This window comes from Seriola aureovittata, chromosome 20 (genome assembly GCF_021018895.1).
Source record: "Seriola aureovittata isolate HTS-2021-v1 ecotype China chromosome 20, ASM2101889v1, whole genome shotgun sequence".
NCBI classification, from domain to species: Eukaryota; Metazoa; Chordata; class Actinopteri; order Carangiformes; family Carangidae; genus Seriola; species Seriola aureovittata.
Window position 1 is genome coordinate 16261393 of NC_079383.1, and position 20689 is coordinate 16282081.

The following is a 20689-nucleotide window of genomic DNA, read 5'->3' on the forward strand; positions in this document are numbered from 1 at the left end:
ATGTTTAGTAATGAAAAAAAAGACTAGGAGGGTCCTATAAGGATTAATATTTTATATCAAATTAAGATCAGCCCTCAGGTGCTCATCTAGCTTCTGTGTGGGACTGGATCCTCCTTAATAGTGACCTTGGAGAGAACAAAACAGGAAATTAACCTGGCCTCCTACAGTTCCAAGGGCTTAGTGGACCTGCTGGAGATTAATGCTCGGGCACCGGCCTGTGTTTTGTTTATGTAAATGAACGGCATCACCCGTGTCCCTTGTTATGGCGCCTCTGGTCGGTGCGCGGCATTGTGGCGTTCAGTCAAAATGATGGCTCATTAAGTTTTCCTGCGGCTTCTAATCATGTCAGGTTCCCAGCCCCGCGTCTCTCAGCGAGGAGGGAGGGGGCTTTGATCGTCAGCTGTAAACATTCACACACACGCACACACACACACACACGCACACACACACACACACACACACACACACACACACGCACACATTCACCGCTTGAAACTTCACAAACACATGGACACAAGTGTAAACACACACATACTGATGCATAAACACATGCGTACCACTTCAGATGTCGCATCCACACACGCACACACTTTCGCTCCTTTGCACGCTCACATACCATCACACACACACACACACACACACACACACACACACACACACGTAAACACACTAACACGAACATGTCCTCCCCCATTGTTTTCCTTCTCCAAGGCTTATTTGTTGTTGCTGAGTGGAGGAGCAGACCACAGCTCAAACACCCTGTCATTCCTCCTGTCATTACCCAACACGCACACACAAAACACACACATCCCCTCACCTGCCACCAACACTTTGTTGACATTAGAAAAGCCTTCATTTTTCAGAGGGCAGAAATATCAGACACTGAGCTGAAATCCTCCGCCCCGCAGTGAGCTGAATGGTTTTAAAAAAACTGTCTTCTCGTCACTGGAGGAGCTTTAAGTGAGGAAGGAAGAGGACAGATCTTCAAGTCGAAATCTGCCCCTAAGACACTTTCACAAAGCCGTATATCATCAATCTGTGATGGTAAACACATTCCAAGAGGTAACTGGTGTTATAACTTATTTTTTGGCACTTCCCAGCAACCTGCTTTGTCTAGCTACTGTAGCTAGTGATTTGCGACCAAATTCCCTGTCGAGAAGAATTAAAATCTGATAATTACAGAGTGTCCTGAGGCCGTAGTGCGGTGTAGTCTTTTGAAGTTTCCTTTCGCGTAGCAGCAGGTTTGACCACTTTTCTAAAATAAGGGAAACACAAACATGTACAGAGATGCGATCCAAAATAGCTGTTTTTTTTTGTTTTTTTTTTAACAATGCTAATTTGTTTAAGGTGGATTAAACCCATTTTAGTTGTGCTTGGTTGAATCACTGTTAAATCCAAGTTTTTAATTTCCATGAATCCAGTTTCCAGCTGAAGAAATCACTTTCCTGTGGTCGGGTTAACTGGTGCCATAACCATGATAGTCTCCAACAACAGATTCGTCTCACCTGAACATGCAGCGGCCTCAACAACAGACTGTCTGACGCCCTGAAAGGCTGTGACTCTCCCTTTATCTCTTTTCTGGATCACAAACCCAGATTTAAAAGGTTCCCATGCAAAGGTACGTTAAGGTCGGTGTGAGGTAGAATAAAATTGGAATCAACCGTGGGAACAATTCCCTGTCAGTGAAACCAGGTCTCATCACTGCTTCTTTTGTCCGTCAAGGTGAAGTCTGTGCTAGTCCAGACACGCTGTCAGTGATGGCTTGTGGCTGTTCGCGGTTGTGTTTTTTTGTTGTTTGTTATCTTTGAAAGTGCAGCTTCGCAGCAGTTTCTCAACCTTGTCTTGGATCACGGCCCTTTGTTTTTCTTTGGGGGTTTTTTTTTTAAGGTCCCAAATATTTCATAAACCCAACTGTGAGATTGTAAACTGAGAGTATGTGTGTATATACTTGTGCAATGTTTTGTTTGCATAAGCACGAAGAAACACGCGTTACTCCAAATTGAACCGTGGACATTATGTGGTATGTGCCCGATATACCACCGGGGCACCCCAACTACTGTCTACCAGATTTTACAAATTTTACGGGTTTTTTTTAACACTTCTACACCAAAGTGGAAGAAACCATTCTGCTGCTGGATCGGATTATATCAAGTTCAACCACGAAACCATGAAAAACTGCAGCTCCTTATTCATTTTGATGAAACCACTGTGTTGGCACAGCTGAGGTGCAGATGCAGAGGCCTCTGGGGAAGAAAAACAGGGTCGTAGAACAAAAAAGACACTGAATACACTCTGCATCAGACACACATACACACATTTCTGGTAGATAACTTCATAAAGCAAATGGCGTGCCACCACTGTTTACCTTGTGATCGTTGAAACAGTGGATGAAAAGTTAAATCTCATAGCATTATAAACCTCTTTGTCTTTTTGTTGTCTTATAAGCCTTCAAATTTATGGATGTATTACTTGAACTGGACTTACTGGATTATATTTCAGCTTTCATCGCTGGTACTCTGACACCAAATGCTATTTTCTGTGTCAACACGCGCTCAGTGTGAGAAATCACCTGCATACCAAGCGAGCCGACGCGGGGTTCTGACTGCAAGTTTGAGAAGCTCGAGTTGAGAGGTTGCTACAGCTGTCAGTGGCGACATTTCAGCTCTTATCTTTATGAGGGGAATAAGCAAACCACACAAACACACGTGCAGAGGACATGTGGCAGCTACTCGGATGATAAATTGTACAGACTACATCGTTTTCAAATGCGGCATCATATTGCAACAGTGAAGCCAAGAGAGACATATAACACCTCATGTTCCCTCTGAAATAATGTGTACGTTTGATGGTGTCATTTTCACGCCTGGCTGTTCTTTACACTAAAGCACAGCCTGTCCTGATAATTCAACCAATGTCAACCATGTCAGGTTGCCAATAAAAGCACAGAGTATACTGGTGTTTGGGAGCGGGTCTCTCCACCCTGCTGCTGCTGTTGTGTTTGTATAGCTTGCTTTGATGTGTAGTAATAAGGGTGTAGTTTATGGTGGATAGTTGTTATTGGATATGTGGAGATGGCCGGGACTTTACAGCTCAGGAGGCTCTTTGGGGGTTACATGCTTCGCTACATTCAGTGTTTATTTGTGCATTTCTTAAGGGGGAGAATTCACACAGCGAAGCAGCAAGCTGCTCATCTAGCTAATTTCCTTTACTTCATTTGATTCCCAGTGCTGCATTTACATTTACCACACACACTCCATGTTCAAAGCCTGCAGCGAATGCAAATGAGTTTTTTTCTCCCTTTATTTGTTTTGTGTCTCGAGTTTGTTAAGATTCCCAGAGGGAAATGTGTTTGGAAAGAGATGTTTACTTCCTTTATGTTGTTCAGTGTTTAAACTCTGTAAGGTTATACCATCTCAGGCAGCTGCTACAGCTCGCAGCTGCTCCACAGATGAACTCATAGTTGCTTCAATTTCAATCTGTGTCCAGCCTCTCCCGTTTTTTAACTTTTTGACTTGAGCATCATCTTGTAGCGGGAGGGTTGCATACATCTCTCCGCGGGTCAGCTTGGTTTGCAAGATGAACAAAGACAGCAAAGGTAGTGAGCTTGTGAATGCATGTATGTTGTGTAGTGCTCTCTACGTCCCCGAGCATCACTTTCAAGTACAAGCAGACACACACATTCTGTCTGAACCTGTCAGAGAGCTTGAAAATCCAATTCGGGAGATGTACAACCAGAGACCCGAGGAAGGCTTAAATTATATATCAGGTGCCTGGATTCATCTCAGACTGTTTATTTGCTCCACTCTCTCCATATCGTTTTTGAAACATTCCCACATGGACACATTATTATTAATCCAACTCAAAAGTTTTCTGATCATAGTTCTTACAAATATCCTGAACAATCCGACAGTTTTGGAGCAATTTAATTACCATCAGTAATAATTTAGTTGTACTTCAGGTTCTCTTCTCTTCAAGGTCCCTCACTCTTCATGGATCCTCTCAGCTCTGCAACAATCAAGATCCGGACCTGAAACCTGTCTCGAACCAGGTCCAGATGATCTTTGAATTTCATTAATCTCAGACGACCGAAAAGTACTGGTTAGAAAACAGAATGTTCTATCGATATTTCAGGAGATGAAAATACGAATTTCAAATATCCTTCAAGCTAAAATATTAGCTGCTCTTTGTTTTTGTTAACTGATAGCACTAGACGTCACCATTTTTCACCATTTTCCGACATTTCAAATGAACGACTAATTGATTAATTGAGAAAGATATGAACCACAATGAAAATTATTCGCAGCTGTAGATGGCACATCATAATGCTGCCTCTGTAGCTGTTCTCTGTCTGTAAAGTCTGTTCAGATTTGTCTTGATCAAGTTGCTCATTTTGAAGCCTAATTTATGCAGGGATTTGACAGATCCCTCTGGGAACGGTACCAACGTGGATTTCGTGAAGACTTTCAGTTCATATTAGATTATCTATACCTGTTATAACGAGTCATAAATAGTGTGGTGCAGCTCAGACCAGTATGTGATGCACATTGCTGAGCCTCACCACCAAATACCATCAAGCTGCTACAACTGGCAGGCAATGGAGCGGAGCAATGAATAATGGATCACAGACATTATCAGCTGATGAAGAGCTGCACACATGAGCGATGCCGTCCTTTTAATGCTTTTTCAAACAGAGTGCAGTCTGATTTAACTGTGTACTCTGCGTGTGTGTGTTTGTGTGTGTACGTGTCTCTGTGTGTGTACATCCTGGTGTCTGGATGTGCAGTGTCTTAGGAAAATGAAAGCTGGCTGACAAGCAGCTTTATTCCAACATATTGGAACATTTATTTCAAGCTCAAGTTCTCCTTGTGCCTACATGAAATTTTATTTTCTCAGGAGCAATGACATAGTTGTGGTTGAAGGGATTACGGTTTTCAGCGTACTTTTTCTTTATTTTTCTGACAAACATCAGTGAGTCACAACCACTACTACCTCATCATTAGCAGCTTTAACACACATTTCTAAACATCTTCATGTCTTTAAGAATTCTTTAAGAAGATCGCCCAGAATAATCCCTTAAAGGCGGAGCGGTAAATTCCTCTCCTGTATTAAGGAGCCATATAGATGTGAAAACATGTCAGCCCAAGATATTCAGGTCTCGGTGTGATGCAATATTGATGTGGTGGGCAGCTCGAGTAAATGCCTGAGACAGAGGAGAGTGAGTCTGGAATGCGTTTTGCACACTGAAGGAATCTTTTTCTGCAGTGTGTTTTTGTGCTCTAGAGACAGAAAATGGTCCATTATCAGCAACAATTTTTGTTTTCTCCTCCCCCACTTAGAGCATTTCACATCAAGACGGACAGATGAAAACAGGGCAGGGGTTCCTACTGTTGGCAAGGTTACAGCCCCCACTCTCCTCTCGCTCGTTCATCAAGTGCCCATCTATCTGCCATTAGTCTCCTCTGAGCCTCTCAGTGCGGCTCAGCCATCTCCGCTTCTGTAGAGTCTGTGAGGGTCAATTGGAACTTACCCCAATAGAGATGTGTATGTGTATGTGTGTCCCATATGGAGTGAAAATATGTCTGACATACTTGTACAGGATAGTATGTTCTCAAAATCCAATTAAAATACCTGAAAAATATACAAAATATTACACGTCACAAATGTACTGGTAACCAATTAAAAATGTGTTTTAAAATCTATTTCGAATGTATTTCGAATAGATTTCAAATTGCATATAAAATATATGTTTCAAACATTTTTAAAAGACAATTTACAATACTGGCTTCTCTGGAAAACATGAACAAGACCCATAAAGAAAAGCCAGTGCAGCAGCCATAGCACATCTCACACCATGTTTTTATTTTCGCACATCGATATCGACTGCCTCACCTCACCAGCTGACTGGTTTTGGCGCTAGTTTGCAGCGCCTGATTCAAAGAAACACTACCTGACTCCCACAACCTCCCACCAAAACTCTCTCAGATGTGTGCATTTTTTTGTGCGTTTCTGTAGTCACACTCCCTGTTGTCTGTTTGCTGTGCTCTTTAAAAGCCCTCACATCTTCGTGTCCACCTACACCCAGCTGGACGATGGCACCCTGCCCATCTTCCCCTTCCCCCTTGAGGGGCAAGAACCGCCAGCTGGGCCCCCTCTCACCTCTGAGGAGCCTGTATCTCCCTCGATCTTCCCCTGCAAGAGCAAAGACATCTTGTGCTGATTAGCAGGAGACTTTACAGCCTTGCATTTGTGTCTACACCTTTTACAAGTGCCCTTGTTTTTTTTTATTCTGGAAGTAATGTGCTGACTGAGGCTGCTTGGAGGGGCCTTTTTTTTTTTTTTTTTTTTTTTTCCTGACACGATTTGTCTGCACTTTAAGCTGTGATGAAAGGCCTCTGGCAATGTTTGTTTAAATCTACAAATTAATCAAAAGTAACACCACCTACATGGCTGAACTCCATTTGGAATTGTGATATTTATCATTCTCTCAGAGGGTCTGCTGGGCCTGAAACATTATCTCTCTGTCTTACATCCCAGGCTGAATATTGAGTAGAGGTATTAGATTATAACTCTCCGAGGGAAGTATGACTCCTTGAAGCAAAATAAACCAAGCAGAGAAGTATTGTGCTTTAATTAATGTTTTGTCTCATGGCCTTTTGACGACCAAAGCGCAGTAGCTCAGAATAATACCACTCATATACCAAAGTGTCCACAGAGCTGTGTGAGCTCCTATTAGTGAGATCACAGTCAGACATAGTGTACACTTCCCCGACTCCCCACTCAGCAAAACATTAACTTTAACAATGTTTTAGATAAAAGCCACAGCTGTAACGTGTCTCATTAGACCCAGAGGGAGACGAGCCATAGGAGGCCCCACGACACAAGCATTCCTCCTAATTCTGTACAGGAAACATAAAAGCAGACAGGCCTCTCCCACGTGACTTATAAAAGTCCATGAATGTTTCTGTTATAAAAAGCAATCCTTACTTTGCAGTCTGGTCTGGGATTTTTAAGAGTGGAAGAAGCTGATTGGCTTTTTTTTTTTTCTCATTTGATTAGGAGACATTCAAACCACTTCCTGTGCTGATTGTGCTGTAATGAAAACTATAGAGTTGAGTGAAAGGACGAAACGAGTGCACACACAGCACACTGGAGATGACTGTATTGTCATTTAATTTGATTTAGCAGGTAATTTGTTCAGCAGTAAAATTAAAAACACTGATTTTCCATACTGCATGTAAAAGTTTTCTCTCTGTGTAGAGGTTTAAATTGTTTTTAGAAATTGCAGCTTACAGTGTATTAGGTAGCTTTGAATTTGATTTTGGCTTAGAGCAGCTTAGAGGAACGATTGGCCGCAGGATGTCTCTTCATGAATATGAATGAATATGAATGTTCTTTGCACTGTGTACAGTACAATAAAGCAACAGAATGCATCAGTGTAAATCACAGAGCTGAGTAGCAATATCCTCTCTGTCCTTCAAGCTATATTAAATTCTTCTGAATAACTACACTGCACTTCACACTCTTAAAGGGCCCATATTGTATAAAGTTAGATTTCCATGTCTTTTTTTAATTATAAAGCAGGTCTAGTTTCTATATTAAAACTGTGAAAGTTTCTAAGCGCTCAGTCCACAGAGAAATGCACACAGCCTGTATTCAGAAACTTACAGGACTTCTGTAACTTTGTGATGTCACAACAAAGCAGTCACAGCCCTCACCCATGCCCCTAGCCCAGCCCACCTGCACCCACCATCCAGCCTTGCAGGATTTGGTTTCTCTGAGTGTTTTACCTGAAATCTGCTATATTTTTATTTGATCACTCACAAAACAGTCATTGGCTCAGAGCCTGCTCTCTTCTGATTGGCTCACCGACCTGTTGTTGCTAGAGCTCCAGGGAGAAGTCTGAGAGAGGAGATGTAAAACTTCATTGGGATGATTTTTTGGTTCTTAAAACCAAAAATATATCTTGTTATGGATCAAAACTTCAAATAAAACAACTGGAAAGTGTAAAATACAGGACCTTTAATATTAAAACCACTATACAAAGTCACTCACAGGGTGCATTTTCTTTTGTCTTTTTCCAGGAGGATACAGATCACAACTACTACACATCAAAAACATATGGGCCGTCAGATCCAATGAGCAAGGACTTGTGGGTAAATATTGACCAGATGGACAAGGAAAAAGTGAAGATCCATGGCATCCTCTCCAACACGCACAGACAAGCAGCGGTAAGCCAACAAACTTGCAGACATTAGGAGATTTCCTTAGTGCTGCACGTAAGAGTTGAATATTTACATTATAGGCTTGTGTCTTGGCAAATTTAAAGGTCTCCTGTTTTCAGACAAATAAATACGTTTTTTCCAGAAGATGTTCGCAGAGAAACTTTCAGTCCTCCAGTGTAACACTCTGCACATACATCACTCTGCACAGTAAAAGTCAATAATAAGTACCAATAGGAAAACTTTTATTAATGCAGAAGGGACTTGAGAGGGTAAAATGTTGCTGTTACCTTGTACAAATGCACTTGTTGAGAAAAATCCATTAATCTGCTTATAGTCAGGCTTTGATTTGTTTCAAGATTTCCCACTGAAATACATCCTGCATGTGGAGATCAGACACATGTACAAACACATACACCGTGACGCAAATCAGATCAGTGATAAGCTTACTGGTGCTCAATAACCGGTTAGTTGAGCCAGTGATGTGTGGTCAAAGATAAAAAAAATAAAGATAAAGCCAGCAGCAACAATAATAAGATTTTTATTTATTTTTTTTAAATGTGAAGTATTCCTTTAAGAATTTGAACAGTTACGAAGCTTTTCCGCAGTGAAGTTTAAAATCTCCCTTCCCTCCACCTCAGCAAAAGCAGGTGACCCATGTGAGGTGCATACTGATGAAGTCACACAAGGCAGCAGCAGATTGACTGGAGAGACAGAGCAGCATGGCAGCAGGGCAGTCGCACAGAAAGAGAGAAAGCGCCCAGTGTGAACAATAGCTGGCGAGGAGATAGAATAGAGTCCCACATTGTGCATTCTGCTCCTCTACCTTCAGTCATGTAATGATGGATTGAACCATACAATTTGAGGCAGGCTATTCTTTTTAGCCACAGAACGTCCTGGCGAAGAGGCGAGGCTTTTCTTCCAAATAGTGTAGGAGGGATGTGGGAGGTGTCTCTGACTTTACTTTAATCTGAGAAGATCAATAAGTGAATTTCCCAATTCAATGGCCAGCCAAGAAATTCAGTCAAAAGGGACATATGGAAATCTTCCCTGGATAGCTTAATTGCAAGATTGCATTGCAAAGAGAAGTGAAAACCATCTGCACTGAAATTCATACACTGTGTCAAAAGACTAAAAATTTAAACAAACACAGTTTATGGTGATTGCAGTTAAAGTCCTGAGAAACTGCATAAAACTCTTGGTGCGGGAACAGGGTTGGAGAGAGCTTCATGCTCCTTCCTGGCACTGCTGCCTGCAAGAGCTTTGGCCCGACGCTGAAAGAAATTGGCCAGTAAGGTCGTAAAACAAAACACAGCCGCAGAGGTCAGCTCCATCACAGGATCGTAGAAAAGTTAAGCTCTGGATTGGCTGTATAGTCAGCGTGATTCAGTGTGGTTTGCCACAGGATTACTCCCTCTGGCATAATCTAGGATAATGTATAATAGCTCCATGTTTACTGAAGACTGTCTATCTCCATAACATTTTCTGGCAGTGGTATGATGTGACATATTCAGTCCAGGGATAAAATAGTGAAGACCATCATTTGTGGGAATGTTCATGAACAGATTGTTATTGTAATACAAAAATGTTAAAGTACTGTATTTTCATTTTATTATGTGTTAATTCTCATCAACAATTTGTTAATAGTATGAGCCCATTTCTGCCAGAAAAAGAAAAATGCAGATGAAAAGTTTGGAATGATACCTATGGTTTCATGTGGTATTATGAGTGTAAATTATAATAAGACAAAAACTTTGACTGAGTTGGTAAAGTTTATGAAAGAAGAAAATTGTCAGTGTCAAAGTGTTACCTCATGTTACCTCAATTCCTCTTAATTCTGACATAGTTAATCGCATAACTTTTTAATGTCATAATTTTCACATAACAAAAAAGCCTTGATCGTACTCCAGGACAGACTTGGACGGTCCGCAGATGCGCTCTAAAAAACATGATGAAATGATGAAGATCAAATTTTGGGCTGCCTGCGGATATCCACGCAGGGGTTTACTCAGACCCACATGGCCGAATGAGTTGGCCTCAAGACTCTACAGCCATGCTACAGTAGCGGCTCTGTGAGGCTGTACGAATAGTTCAGGTTATTTAAGGTGGGCCAGTGTGAGGTCGTTGTATACGGTCAGTGTATCACCTGCAGTAGATATGGATCAGAGCCCTTCCAGACTTGTACGCTTGTACGCTTTATTTAGAGTATTTTTCATTTATCTTGCCGTCAAACAGCCCTTTGCTTTGGAACTACATTTTCTCGAATGTTGAACTACCGTATGAAATGCTAAAGTCAGCATGCTAACATGATGATGTTTATCTGGTATTATGTTTACCATGTTCACCATCTTATCTTAGCATGTCAGCATGCTAACATTTGCTAATTAGCACCCAACAAAAAGTACAGCTGGGACTAAAGGGAAATGCTGTTAGTTTTGTTGGTATTGATGATGTCACTACAACAAAAGTTAGTATGGCTAAAACTAAAAATACACATGGTAAGACAGAACTATGAGATACTTGGTGAACATTGTGTGATTAAGTCAAAATTTTGATATATTTAATACAGTTTATTTAGTAAATGTATTTTGGACGTTTAATGTCACAATTTTGACTTTATTGACTGTTAAAATAGAGATCTACAGGTCTATAGATCGAGTACATACATAAATATGTATTTAACCATGAGTGCCTGTAGAAGCGTCTCCTTAATAAAAAATCACTTTTATATTTCAAGGACAGAAATCTTTCCTCTCATTTTAAGATGTGATGAAGGTCCGATATAGTTTATATATTTTTATGTCCTTGACATTTATATAGTTTCTGATCATGTATGCATGTGTAATGTTTTAATGCCTGTCTGCAAAATGAATTTCCATCATGATAATAATAAAGTTGAAGTTGAGGTTCTGTTTTAGATTCCTATTCTGAAATGACCAATGATTGCCCCCCAAAATAAAGCACTCTGGGTCCTTTCCACATTTTCCCTCTGATCTAAATCCTTTTGTTGTTGTTTGAAGATGAGAACAATCTCTTCTCTGATTCTTCTCTTACCTCTATCTTTCTGACCGGGGTCATCTGTCTGCTTTTCCCCTCACAGAGAGTTAATCTGTCCTTCGATTTCCCTTTTTATGGACATTTCCTGCGTGAAATCACCGTGGCAACTGGTGGTAAGTGAACACTGTTCTTGGACTCTGCTCTCTCAATAGTAGTTATTAGTGTTATTATTGGATATACAGTATGTGCTTGGCATATTAGACAGTACACAGACAGTTTTTATTGCTGCAGGGTTTAGGGGGGGAATGTGGTAAGATTTATGAAATGAGTCTGGAGTACAGAGGCATTTATGAAATGGTGAAGAAAAAGAGAGAGTGTGTGTGTGTGTGTGTGTACACATATTTGTGTGTCTGAATGGGTCTGTGGTACTGGGTGTACCTGTGACTGTGACATTGCCCCTGTACAAAGAGATCTCACCCATGAACACTGAAAAGGACCAAACAATGAGTTATTTCTCTGGATGTTGTTTCTGGGAAACTCGGCTCTGAAAGGCTCCTCTGACACAAACCACAGTACAAAACCACCAACAACACTCTGCCAGCCAACCAGTCAGTCTGATACAAGACCATTTACTGCTCTCACCTACATGGGGTAGTCTGCTAGACTTGGATATAAAATTAAAAAAAAAAAAAAAAAAAAAAAAAAACCCTCCCAAAACTCAGCACCAGCAGCTCTACACCAGACTTAACTGGAAAAGAAACCAGACTGATGGGTTTGGACTGGAAACTGGAGTCCCTCTGCCAAGTGGCCTAGCACACCCTGATAGGCATGGATAAGGAGGTGGGGATATCAGAGGATGTGTATGTGTGGGTTAGACACGTGACTCAGCAGACGTGTCTGCCAGAGTGTGCAAAGCAATTTTCCACTTGAGTCTTGATGGCGAAACCACAACACCCCAACCAGCTATTATCACATCAAAGACTAAAGCTCTGCTCTTTACCCAGCTATTTCAGAGATGCTGCCCCTGCGTTTAGCTGCCACTGGAATAATAAAGAAAAAAATCCGTCCTGTCCCTTATCATCATCACTCTCATTTTCCCACTTGATTCTCGATCACTGGCAAAGTTGTGTTGGCTGTAGGGACGTTCTGGATGATGGTGACGAGGAATGGACGGGCGCAGACGCAGCTAGCAGAGAGGAGATAATGTGAATTTGCATTCCTCCAGACAGAGATGGAGGGATGAGGCCGTGGAAGAGAGGGGTAACCGAGGAGGAGGAGGCAGCTATCTGCGTCTCGCAGGCCTCTTGGGCTTTGTTTCTGAGACGCCCTCCTCCTATCCCTCCATTTCAGGGCCCATCACTCAGCTCGTCCTCCTCTCCCCACTGTACCATCTTTTCTCCCCACTTTCATCGCTGTCAGCAAGTCACTGTTTTTACTTCAGCAAATATTTTCCTTTTGCTACCTACGCTGAAACTCTGCTGGAGAAGATCATTTCTGAACAGAGTGTGATGGAAGAGCAGCAGACTTACAATTACATTTATTCCTTTTTTTATTTTCACAGACACAGTTGCTTTCTAAACAGTCAAGCAGCCAATCGTCACACACATTAGAGATGTGGCCAAGACTGGGTTGGCATGCAGCCTTGTCAAACAACTGAGGTCTAAGTCCACTTTTATGGTTTTTACATACTGTAAATCTAGATTCTCTCTGCAAAAAGTCTCCATGGTAAGAAGTAATTTTGTCTGATTTCTGAGAAATGTTGAAACAAATTGATATTCTGATAGGTATCAGAAAGAATCTCTCCCTCCTTTTTAAGATAATAAAAGGTTTGCAGGCTGAAGTCAGGCAAAATGTATTAGTAAGATATTGATTTATTTTGTTTTCTAACTAAGATTGATGATGAAAATGATCATTGGTTGCAGCACTACACCTGTGGTATAGTGTCAGAATGACATCCGGCAGACATCAACAAAACACCCCTTTAACACTGCTACATTAAATTCACTCATATCACTTTACAAAGTCAGTTCAATAGACTACAGCTGCGTAGAAGCTCAAACAGTGAAAAAGAGACAGAATATGTGGAAATGTTGTGGAGAGAGCAAATGGATGATGTCAACAAAGGGAATATTTTTCCAGTCAGGAAGGTACATTAAAGTAACTGAGGCTTCCTGGGTCTGCAGTGACATGCTGCAGGTCCAGCGGTGAACTGACAGGTTGTTTGTGAGAGTCTAGTTTGTATTGAAGGCTGTGTGGAGGGCTCGGCATGTACAGACTGCGAATATCAGTGATGATATATGATCTGACCACCGCCAGCTGCGTAGACGGATATCCAGCTGTGGTATGCTGTTTACAGAGCCAGCTGTCGCACTTAACAACCAGAATATAAACATAAATTCAGAAAAACACATGAACATCTTTAGCAAATGATAGTTAAATGCAGTTTCACAGCAGCAGATTTTTTTTTCAACCACAAGAACTAGGGTGTAAGGTTTCAAATACATAACTTGTGTGACGCAGAAAGGTGAAAGGAGACATGAAAGGAAATGGGGTCAGTCTGTGCTCTCCACTTCCCAGAGACTATTATCAGCTGCGACATCGGGGCTGGTATTGTTTTCACCTTGTGTGTGTTTGTGTGTGTGTGTGTGTGTGTCATCATGGCAAACTGTGGTGTTAGAGACACTTATTGTCGCGGGTTGTTTTGTACTTTTTGTGTACAGACATGTCTAAATTGTGTTCAACACAATGAGTGGACATCTTTGTGGATATATTTAGGCTCTCATTGCACTTGGTCAGGATTAGGAAAAGATCACGCTCTTGCCTAAATATTGACTTGTATTCACTTTATTAACATGTAAATGAAACTGAAATCTATCTTTAACCAATGCTTTTATTGCCCAAACCGAACCACACACAGACTCAGGTTGCAAACCCTGCTCTCCAGTATCAAAGTGCCCATCCTTCACCCTGACAACATCTCTACAACTTGTGTGTGGTACAAAACTTTAGAACTCTATTTACTGGAAAATACATTGTCGCTGGACATAATCCAAGTAATAATGTGTCCCCTGGAAAAATACATTTGTAAAAGTAGAGTTGTAAACAACAGTTTTAAGGTCTAAAAGGTAGGGAGTCACTGCCAAAAGAGGAGAACTTACGTTGGTTTTTTTTAGCCTAATGAAGTTTGACTTTAGTGTCTGTTCATGCATGGTGACGATCACTGATAGTTTTAGTCCTCCAAAGAAATCGCACTTGTCAAACATAAAACACATTATGCTCTGGCTGGTTATAGGCCGACTAAGTATGTTTTGTATCAATAAGAAATTAAAAACAGACAAATCTGGCTTCTAATTTGAATAGAAACCTCAAAGTTTAGTAATAAAAGGACAAAAAACAAAACACGGATAATAATAAAATAAAAATAAATAAAACACGGGTGTGTTTGAAAATCCAGTCCTGACTCTTCCCAGCTTCAGGACAGCTGTGATAAACAGAAAATAGCTTGTAAATTAAACACAGCTCAGTACTAAAGAACAAAGACCTAGTCTAAACACAATGTCCAATAAAGTGAAGCTTTAGTCTAGTGGGGCTGCTAATTCCCACTCATGTTTTTCTTGGACATACACAGCCCAGCACTTTTGGATAGCAGCACATATAAACATAGCTTGCCAGAGAAAGAATTATCCATCTCCATCCCACCTTCACAAGACCTCATCCTCTACCTCAAACTCCTCTTTTCTTTCTCCTCTCTCCTTGTACATCTGTTCTTCTCCCAGTAACCTCCTCCTCCTTCTTCTTCTGTCCAGTCTCCTTCTGCTGTAAGTGAATGAACTGCCTCTCTATTGAGCGCCATAATGAATGAATAGCCTCTCTACTGAGTGCCCCGCAGCTCTCACCTCTTTAGTGTATTGAGAGGCTGTCTGATTTTCTTTAGACTGTCAAATAAGTTGTATTGTGTTTTCAGGAGATTGCTGGTAGAAAGCAGAGGCAGCATCAGAAATAAAACCCCTCGGACACACAGGGCATTGTGAGTGTGTGTCTGCACAAATGTGTGTGTTTTGGTCGGAGGATTTCTGAGCTTTTTAGAGGTTGAAAGTGAAAGGAGAAGGAGTGACAAGGGTCAAAACAAAGCGGAGGCATTTGAGACGTGTTTGAGCGAATGTTGGGTAAATATGAGATGAGATGGAATGTATAGTGGCTGATTTGGAGGAAGTCATTTGTGTCGCGACACAATCAGATTAAGGATTTGAAAGTGCCGTTGCAGCATTATGTGACCATGAAGCTGCCACCAGTGACTGAGTGTACTGCCCCATCATTCACCACAGAATCATGTTTATCTTTGCATTAATGTAGGCGGGTAGACTCAACAACCCTGTCTCTTTATGCCCTATCCTCTTTACATTCATATACCCTGACATAACATGAGGTGGATGCTTTTATCTGATGTACTCTATGCACTGCAAGCACTGAAACAGGGCTGACCTGAATACGATGCCTAAGGTGCTTTCAGACAGGGAGCAGTTGCTGCCACAGCTCTTGGATCAATTGCAGGAGGGTGTAACCTCCGACATGATATGATTAATTAAGCAAATTTTGCTAAGTAGAATCATAAATGTTATTTATTGTCTCAGACCAAGTAGGCAAACTTTGAAGCTGATGCTCCTCCAGTACAGTTCTCTTAACAGATCTGTTTGCTGGTGAAGTGCTGTATCGTTCAGATGACTCACTACCTCTAAAAATCGGTTGCTATAACCTATCGTTTCCCTCGCTGTAGTTTGTGTGGTTGCCATAGTTACATGATGAGCCTAGGCAGCAAGTTGAAAAAGTTAAACCATCATGAACTGGCAGCGGCAGCCGCCCTCCCGTCTGCTTGCTGTCTGAAAACACCCTCAAAGCAACAGTTCGACATCTTGGGAAATAAACTTATTAACCCTAACTTCACTTATTAACTAACTAACTTAACCCAAACTAGTTCAGACGACATTATGTTTTTGTGTTAACTGTTGGTGTGATTAAAAACACAAGCAGATGTCACGTTGTAATGACCATTTTTCACAATTTTTCAATTTCATAAACTAAAAGTGTATTGATTTATCCAAAAAGATTGTAACTCAGTTAACTGGTAATAAGAGTAACTGTGAGTTGCAGCCATATATACATAACTTTGATGTTTAACATTAATTGACTAATGATTGATTAATTTACCTTGTAGATATTTATTAGTTTTGTTTTTCCTTCACTGGCGGTGCACGAACAGCAGTTACTAATATCCACTGTAAGTCCATACAGTTTTTGATAACTGGACTAAGTTGATCCACTCTTAACACAAAGTACATAAATACTGCGTATACGTTTCTGATAAAAATGAAAATAACAGTAACCATAGCAACTCCAACCACTGAGTCCGACAGCGCAGTATCTCCTCTTCCAGGTTGAGTTCCCTACAGTCAGGACTTCACAAAACTAAATAAAGTCACATCTTCGCTCCCTCCTCCTGCTCTCAGTGTGTGTGCTGACAGAGCTCTACTGTGTACAGAGGTAATTCTGAGCAGGGTGGTCTTTGGGGGAAGATTGATTCCCCTCATGGTATGATCTGCTCCTGATTTCCAAAGTAATAGATGTGTTTTTATAGCCCGCCTGCTGTTTGAGAAGACATATGGTGACATGAATTGGGGATTTAGAGGCCTGGCCTCAATGAGACTTTTCCCAAAAATCCTCTTTTCTGTCTCTGCAGGGTTTTTTTCCAGCATACTTCAGGAAGCCACTTTATATACTGTATTTATCTCGACCTTTCCACAAGAATGATTTCATACACAGATCATTTTATTGAAAATGTCCATGTCCTGACAAAGTGAGGTGAAGGAGTTTTCATAGTTAGCTTACCATGTCCAACACTGATTTAACTCTCATGTCTGTATGAAAGCAGGAGCCGGCAGCTGGTTAGCTTAGCTTAGCATAAAGAGTGGAAAGTGGGAAAGAGCTAGCATAGCTGTGTCTGAATGTAACAAATTGCACCTAAAAGCTCCTCTAAAGATCAGTAATTAACAAGTTATATGCTTGAATATATGTTTGTTTAATCCATATATAAACTGAAGTATAAAGACAACAATATCTGAGAGAGAATGTGTAAATTAATGAGCGTCAGAGCTTCTCTTAGGAGGATTTTGTTACCTTTTCCCTTGTTTCCACTGTTTATTCTCGACAAGCTAACCAAAACTTCCTGTGCTCAGATTTTAATATTGATACTCATTGACTTTTCCTGTCAAAAAAATACCATATTTTTAGTCGTTGCTGCCTCATGTATCCGTTTTCATAAAAATCCTACATTTTCGCAACTATCAGCAAGACAAAAGTGGTAAATTTAGCCTTTTTTTTCAATGCAAGGAAGTTGTTAAAACATGTCCATTTTTTGAAGATACTGTCATCTGGAATGTTTCTAATTCTTTAAACTGTTCTTCGAAAGTAAATTACATCAAATACATGAGATTGCCTCACCCAAATACCAGGTTTTCTCTTTGTTCAGAGTAAAACCTCTTATTAAAGCTGCATGTTATGATTCGTTGTGGATATTTTTGCGATCCAGGCGAAGTCAGAGTGAGAAACAATAGATTCTGCTTTGAATTGCTGTTGAATTAATCTCAAAACAGCAGCTTACTTTGCTAAACTTTGTTGTCAGTAGAGAAATTAAGATGCCATTTGATTCTGTTGTCATTAGTTCACATTCTTTATGCAAAGACTGTTCCCTCGTGATGAATAGTGGGCGTTCTCCCTTTTTTTCTGGTGTCCATTAATAACTATGTTTACAGGCTGCTAAGTGATGCATTTCTAGTATTTGTTGACTGATTACGTTCCTCTCAGTGGAGTAATCTATTTGTGCCTCATTGTAGGGGCACATAAATTGGAAAAGTTAACATAATCCCTTTTTGTTGTCATGGTCTCTTGTTTACATCTGTGATTGATGATGTGGTGCAAAAACACACGTAAGAGGAGGGAAAGGAGAACACCAGTGGAAGAACGGGATGAACCAGCTAGGCTTATTACCCCATGGTAATAAATAACTGCTCGCTCAGCGTACAGTGCATTCCTTTAAAGCCCCTCAGATTTGTCCTTCCGTTTCTTGATAAAAGATAATAGTGCTAATTAATCACCATTGGTAGCTGAGGCAGCCTGCAGCACGAGGCCTGGGAGAGAGAAAGAAGGGATCGTTGTGGGCTAATGAGGGGTTTTTAACTTTGGACTGGAGGGCTTGTTGTCTTCCTGAAGGATGCTGTATCAGATAAGAGCTTCATTGAAGGAGGAAAGGTAGTAATGGAGGAAAAAAAAGATTGATGTTTGTTCCCAAAGGGGAAAATCTACCTTAAAACACTTTGTCAAAGCATGCACAACACTATAAGTGATGCATCGAACATCATACATTGGTGTTTCCAAGCGTTTAAGAGCATCTGCCTCTAACTTTGAAGAGTACAGAAAGTTATATGTTGTCTATTTTCTATTTTTCTCCTGCAGGGTTCATCTACACCGGTGACGTGGTCCATCGGATGCTAACAGCTACACAGTACATCGCTCCCCTAATGGCCAACTTTGACCCAAGTGTCTCCAGAAACTCTACTGTTATCTACTTTGACAACGGTAATATCATTTTACTCCTAATATCTTGTTTCTGCAGGGATATGAAGGAGCTGTGGACTCTCTCTTGGATTGTTTAATGCATGAGGCACAAACCTGCATTTTTTGGCCTCAACCAGCCATTTATTCTGGTAAAGGTGGAGTGACATTAGATGTCCCATAGTCTGCTGATTAGCAAGCTACGCCACGGTGATTTCATCGTGTTTCCTGCCGAGCCTGGTGGCAAAAAGTCCGTTGCTCTCAATCTCTGTGTTTGACTTAGTTGTATTTTGGAATACTATCATTAAATTTGTTGTTTGCAACATCCAGGGCTGAAAAATGAAGCCGATACCTAAGTGCAAAACACTGCAGTTCCTTGAATGGCCACTTTAGGCTCAACCCCCATTGACTCATGTTAAAATGGCCAAATTTACAGCCATAATAAACATGTTTACAGCCTGGTACAAAAATTGTTTTGGTCTCTTTAGCAATTTCCTTCTTCATGACAACTTATTGGGGCGGGTGTTGCTTTGAGTGACTTTACAAACAGTCTCTGGCCTCTGCATATGTCCTCAGGCTTTAGAGCTGCTGAAAATGAACTGCTAATGGCACTAGCCGGCTTGTTTTTATGACACCCTCTGTGACCTCTGTGACATTCCCCTAAATTCCAGTTACTCATTTTATACTAAATTGATGCCCTTCCTCAGTCTGTGTACCTGCCCTTTGCCATATGTGATGGTTGTTATCCATCACGTCAGTCATCGCCATCTAATACCTCTGCAGCAGAGTGATGGACCAACTGTGTGACCTTCTGCAGTGGAGCTCATCAGGCTTTAACCAAACTGGCAGTCAATCGATTCTCATCCGGGCTGCTCCTCAAAACACTGTCCATCAGTCAATGTACTGCCAATACAGCACAAGAACTGTATGGTCTGCTGTGCTATGGGAGAGTCAGTTCTTCTTTCCATCAGACTGTGAGCAGTTTGATGAGGCGTTCACAGCAGAGACGTATTGTTTGTTCTCGTTACACAAACAGGGTGGTGGGAGTTGTGTGAAACTTCACAGCGACAGTGTGAAGCTTTGTCGTTCAATTTTCACAAAAACAGAACTTTTACTTCTGTTTTTTTTTTTTTTTTTAATTATAATCTGCTAAATAAAGACCGCATGATTGGTTAGGACAAGACTTTTCTGAAGTACTATCTTAAAACTCTCCTGAAGTTTGATAGCGCACAATTATAGAGTCCTGAAGTGTTTCAGCACCTGACAGACCGTGAGTTTGACTGTTGTTGCCAGCGGGCTCTCGTGACAGCTCTGTGGTAAAAATACCACTGACAAGCTGTAAAACATATGTGACACTTTGGGATTTTAACACAACTATAGAATTCTGCTTTAATTTATTTTCATATTTTCATAGAATGAGAAAGGTATTTATTAATCCATTATTCAGTGTGTTGTCAGCAGCTCTGGTTAAAATATCTTCTTCACTAGATTAAGAAAAGTGCAATGTTACAAGCACTATTTCAGACCCAGAAGGATCAAACATACACAAGGCTGACTCAAGATGGTAAAGACTACCAACAGGTGTCACAGGAGACATCTTGATGTGTCACAGGTATAAATAGTAAAAATTTACAAGCCAGATGTTAAAAAGGTGGAAACGTTTCATTGTCCTCGATTTGCATATAGAAAACAGGTTAATCAGATTTGTGATCTGGACAAAGAAAGTGCATAAATGTAGCAACATGTAAATGAAAGTGTCTTAAATCTCAACTGGATTTTGTCTTGATACACTTTGGAGACACTTGAAATAATAAGTGTGAATGGCTTTTGTTCCGGCTGTGCTTTCTTACAATGACAAGTCAAAATTT

General features: G+C 40.8%; 1 protein-coding gene across 2 annotated transcripts in view; it reads left to right on the forward strand.

Annotated features, from left to right (window-relative positions):
- The window catches only part of plxdc2b (plexin domain containing 2b), a 94600-nt gene that overhangs the window by 45100 nt on the left and 28811 nt on the right, over positions 1 to 20689 (forward strand). For both annotated transcript variants that reach the window (XM_056363657.1, XM_056363658.1), the window contains 3 exons: positions 8082 to 8228; positions 11320 to 11389; positions 18723 to 18845. In XM_056363657.1, the coding sequence (XP_056219632.1) occupies positions 8082 to 8228; positions 11320 to 11389; positions 18723 to 18845 (340 nt within the window). The remainder of the gene's footprint in view (positions 1 to 8081; positions 8229 to 11319; positions 11390 to 18722; positions 18846 to 20689) is intronic.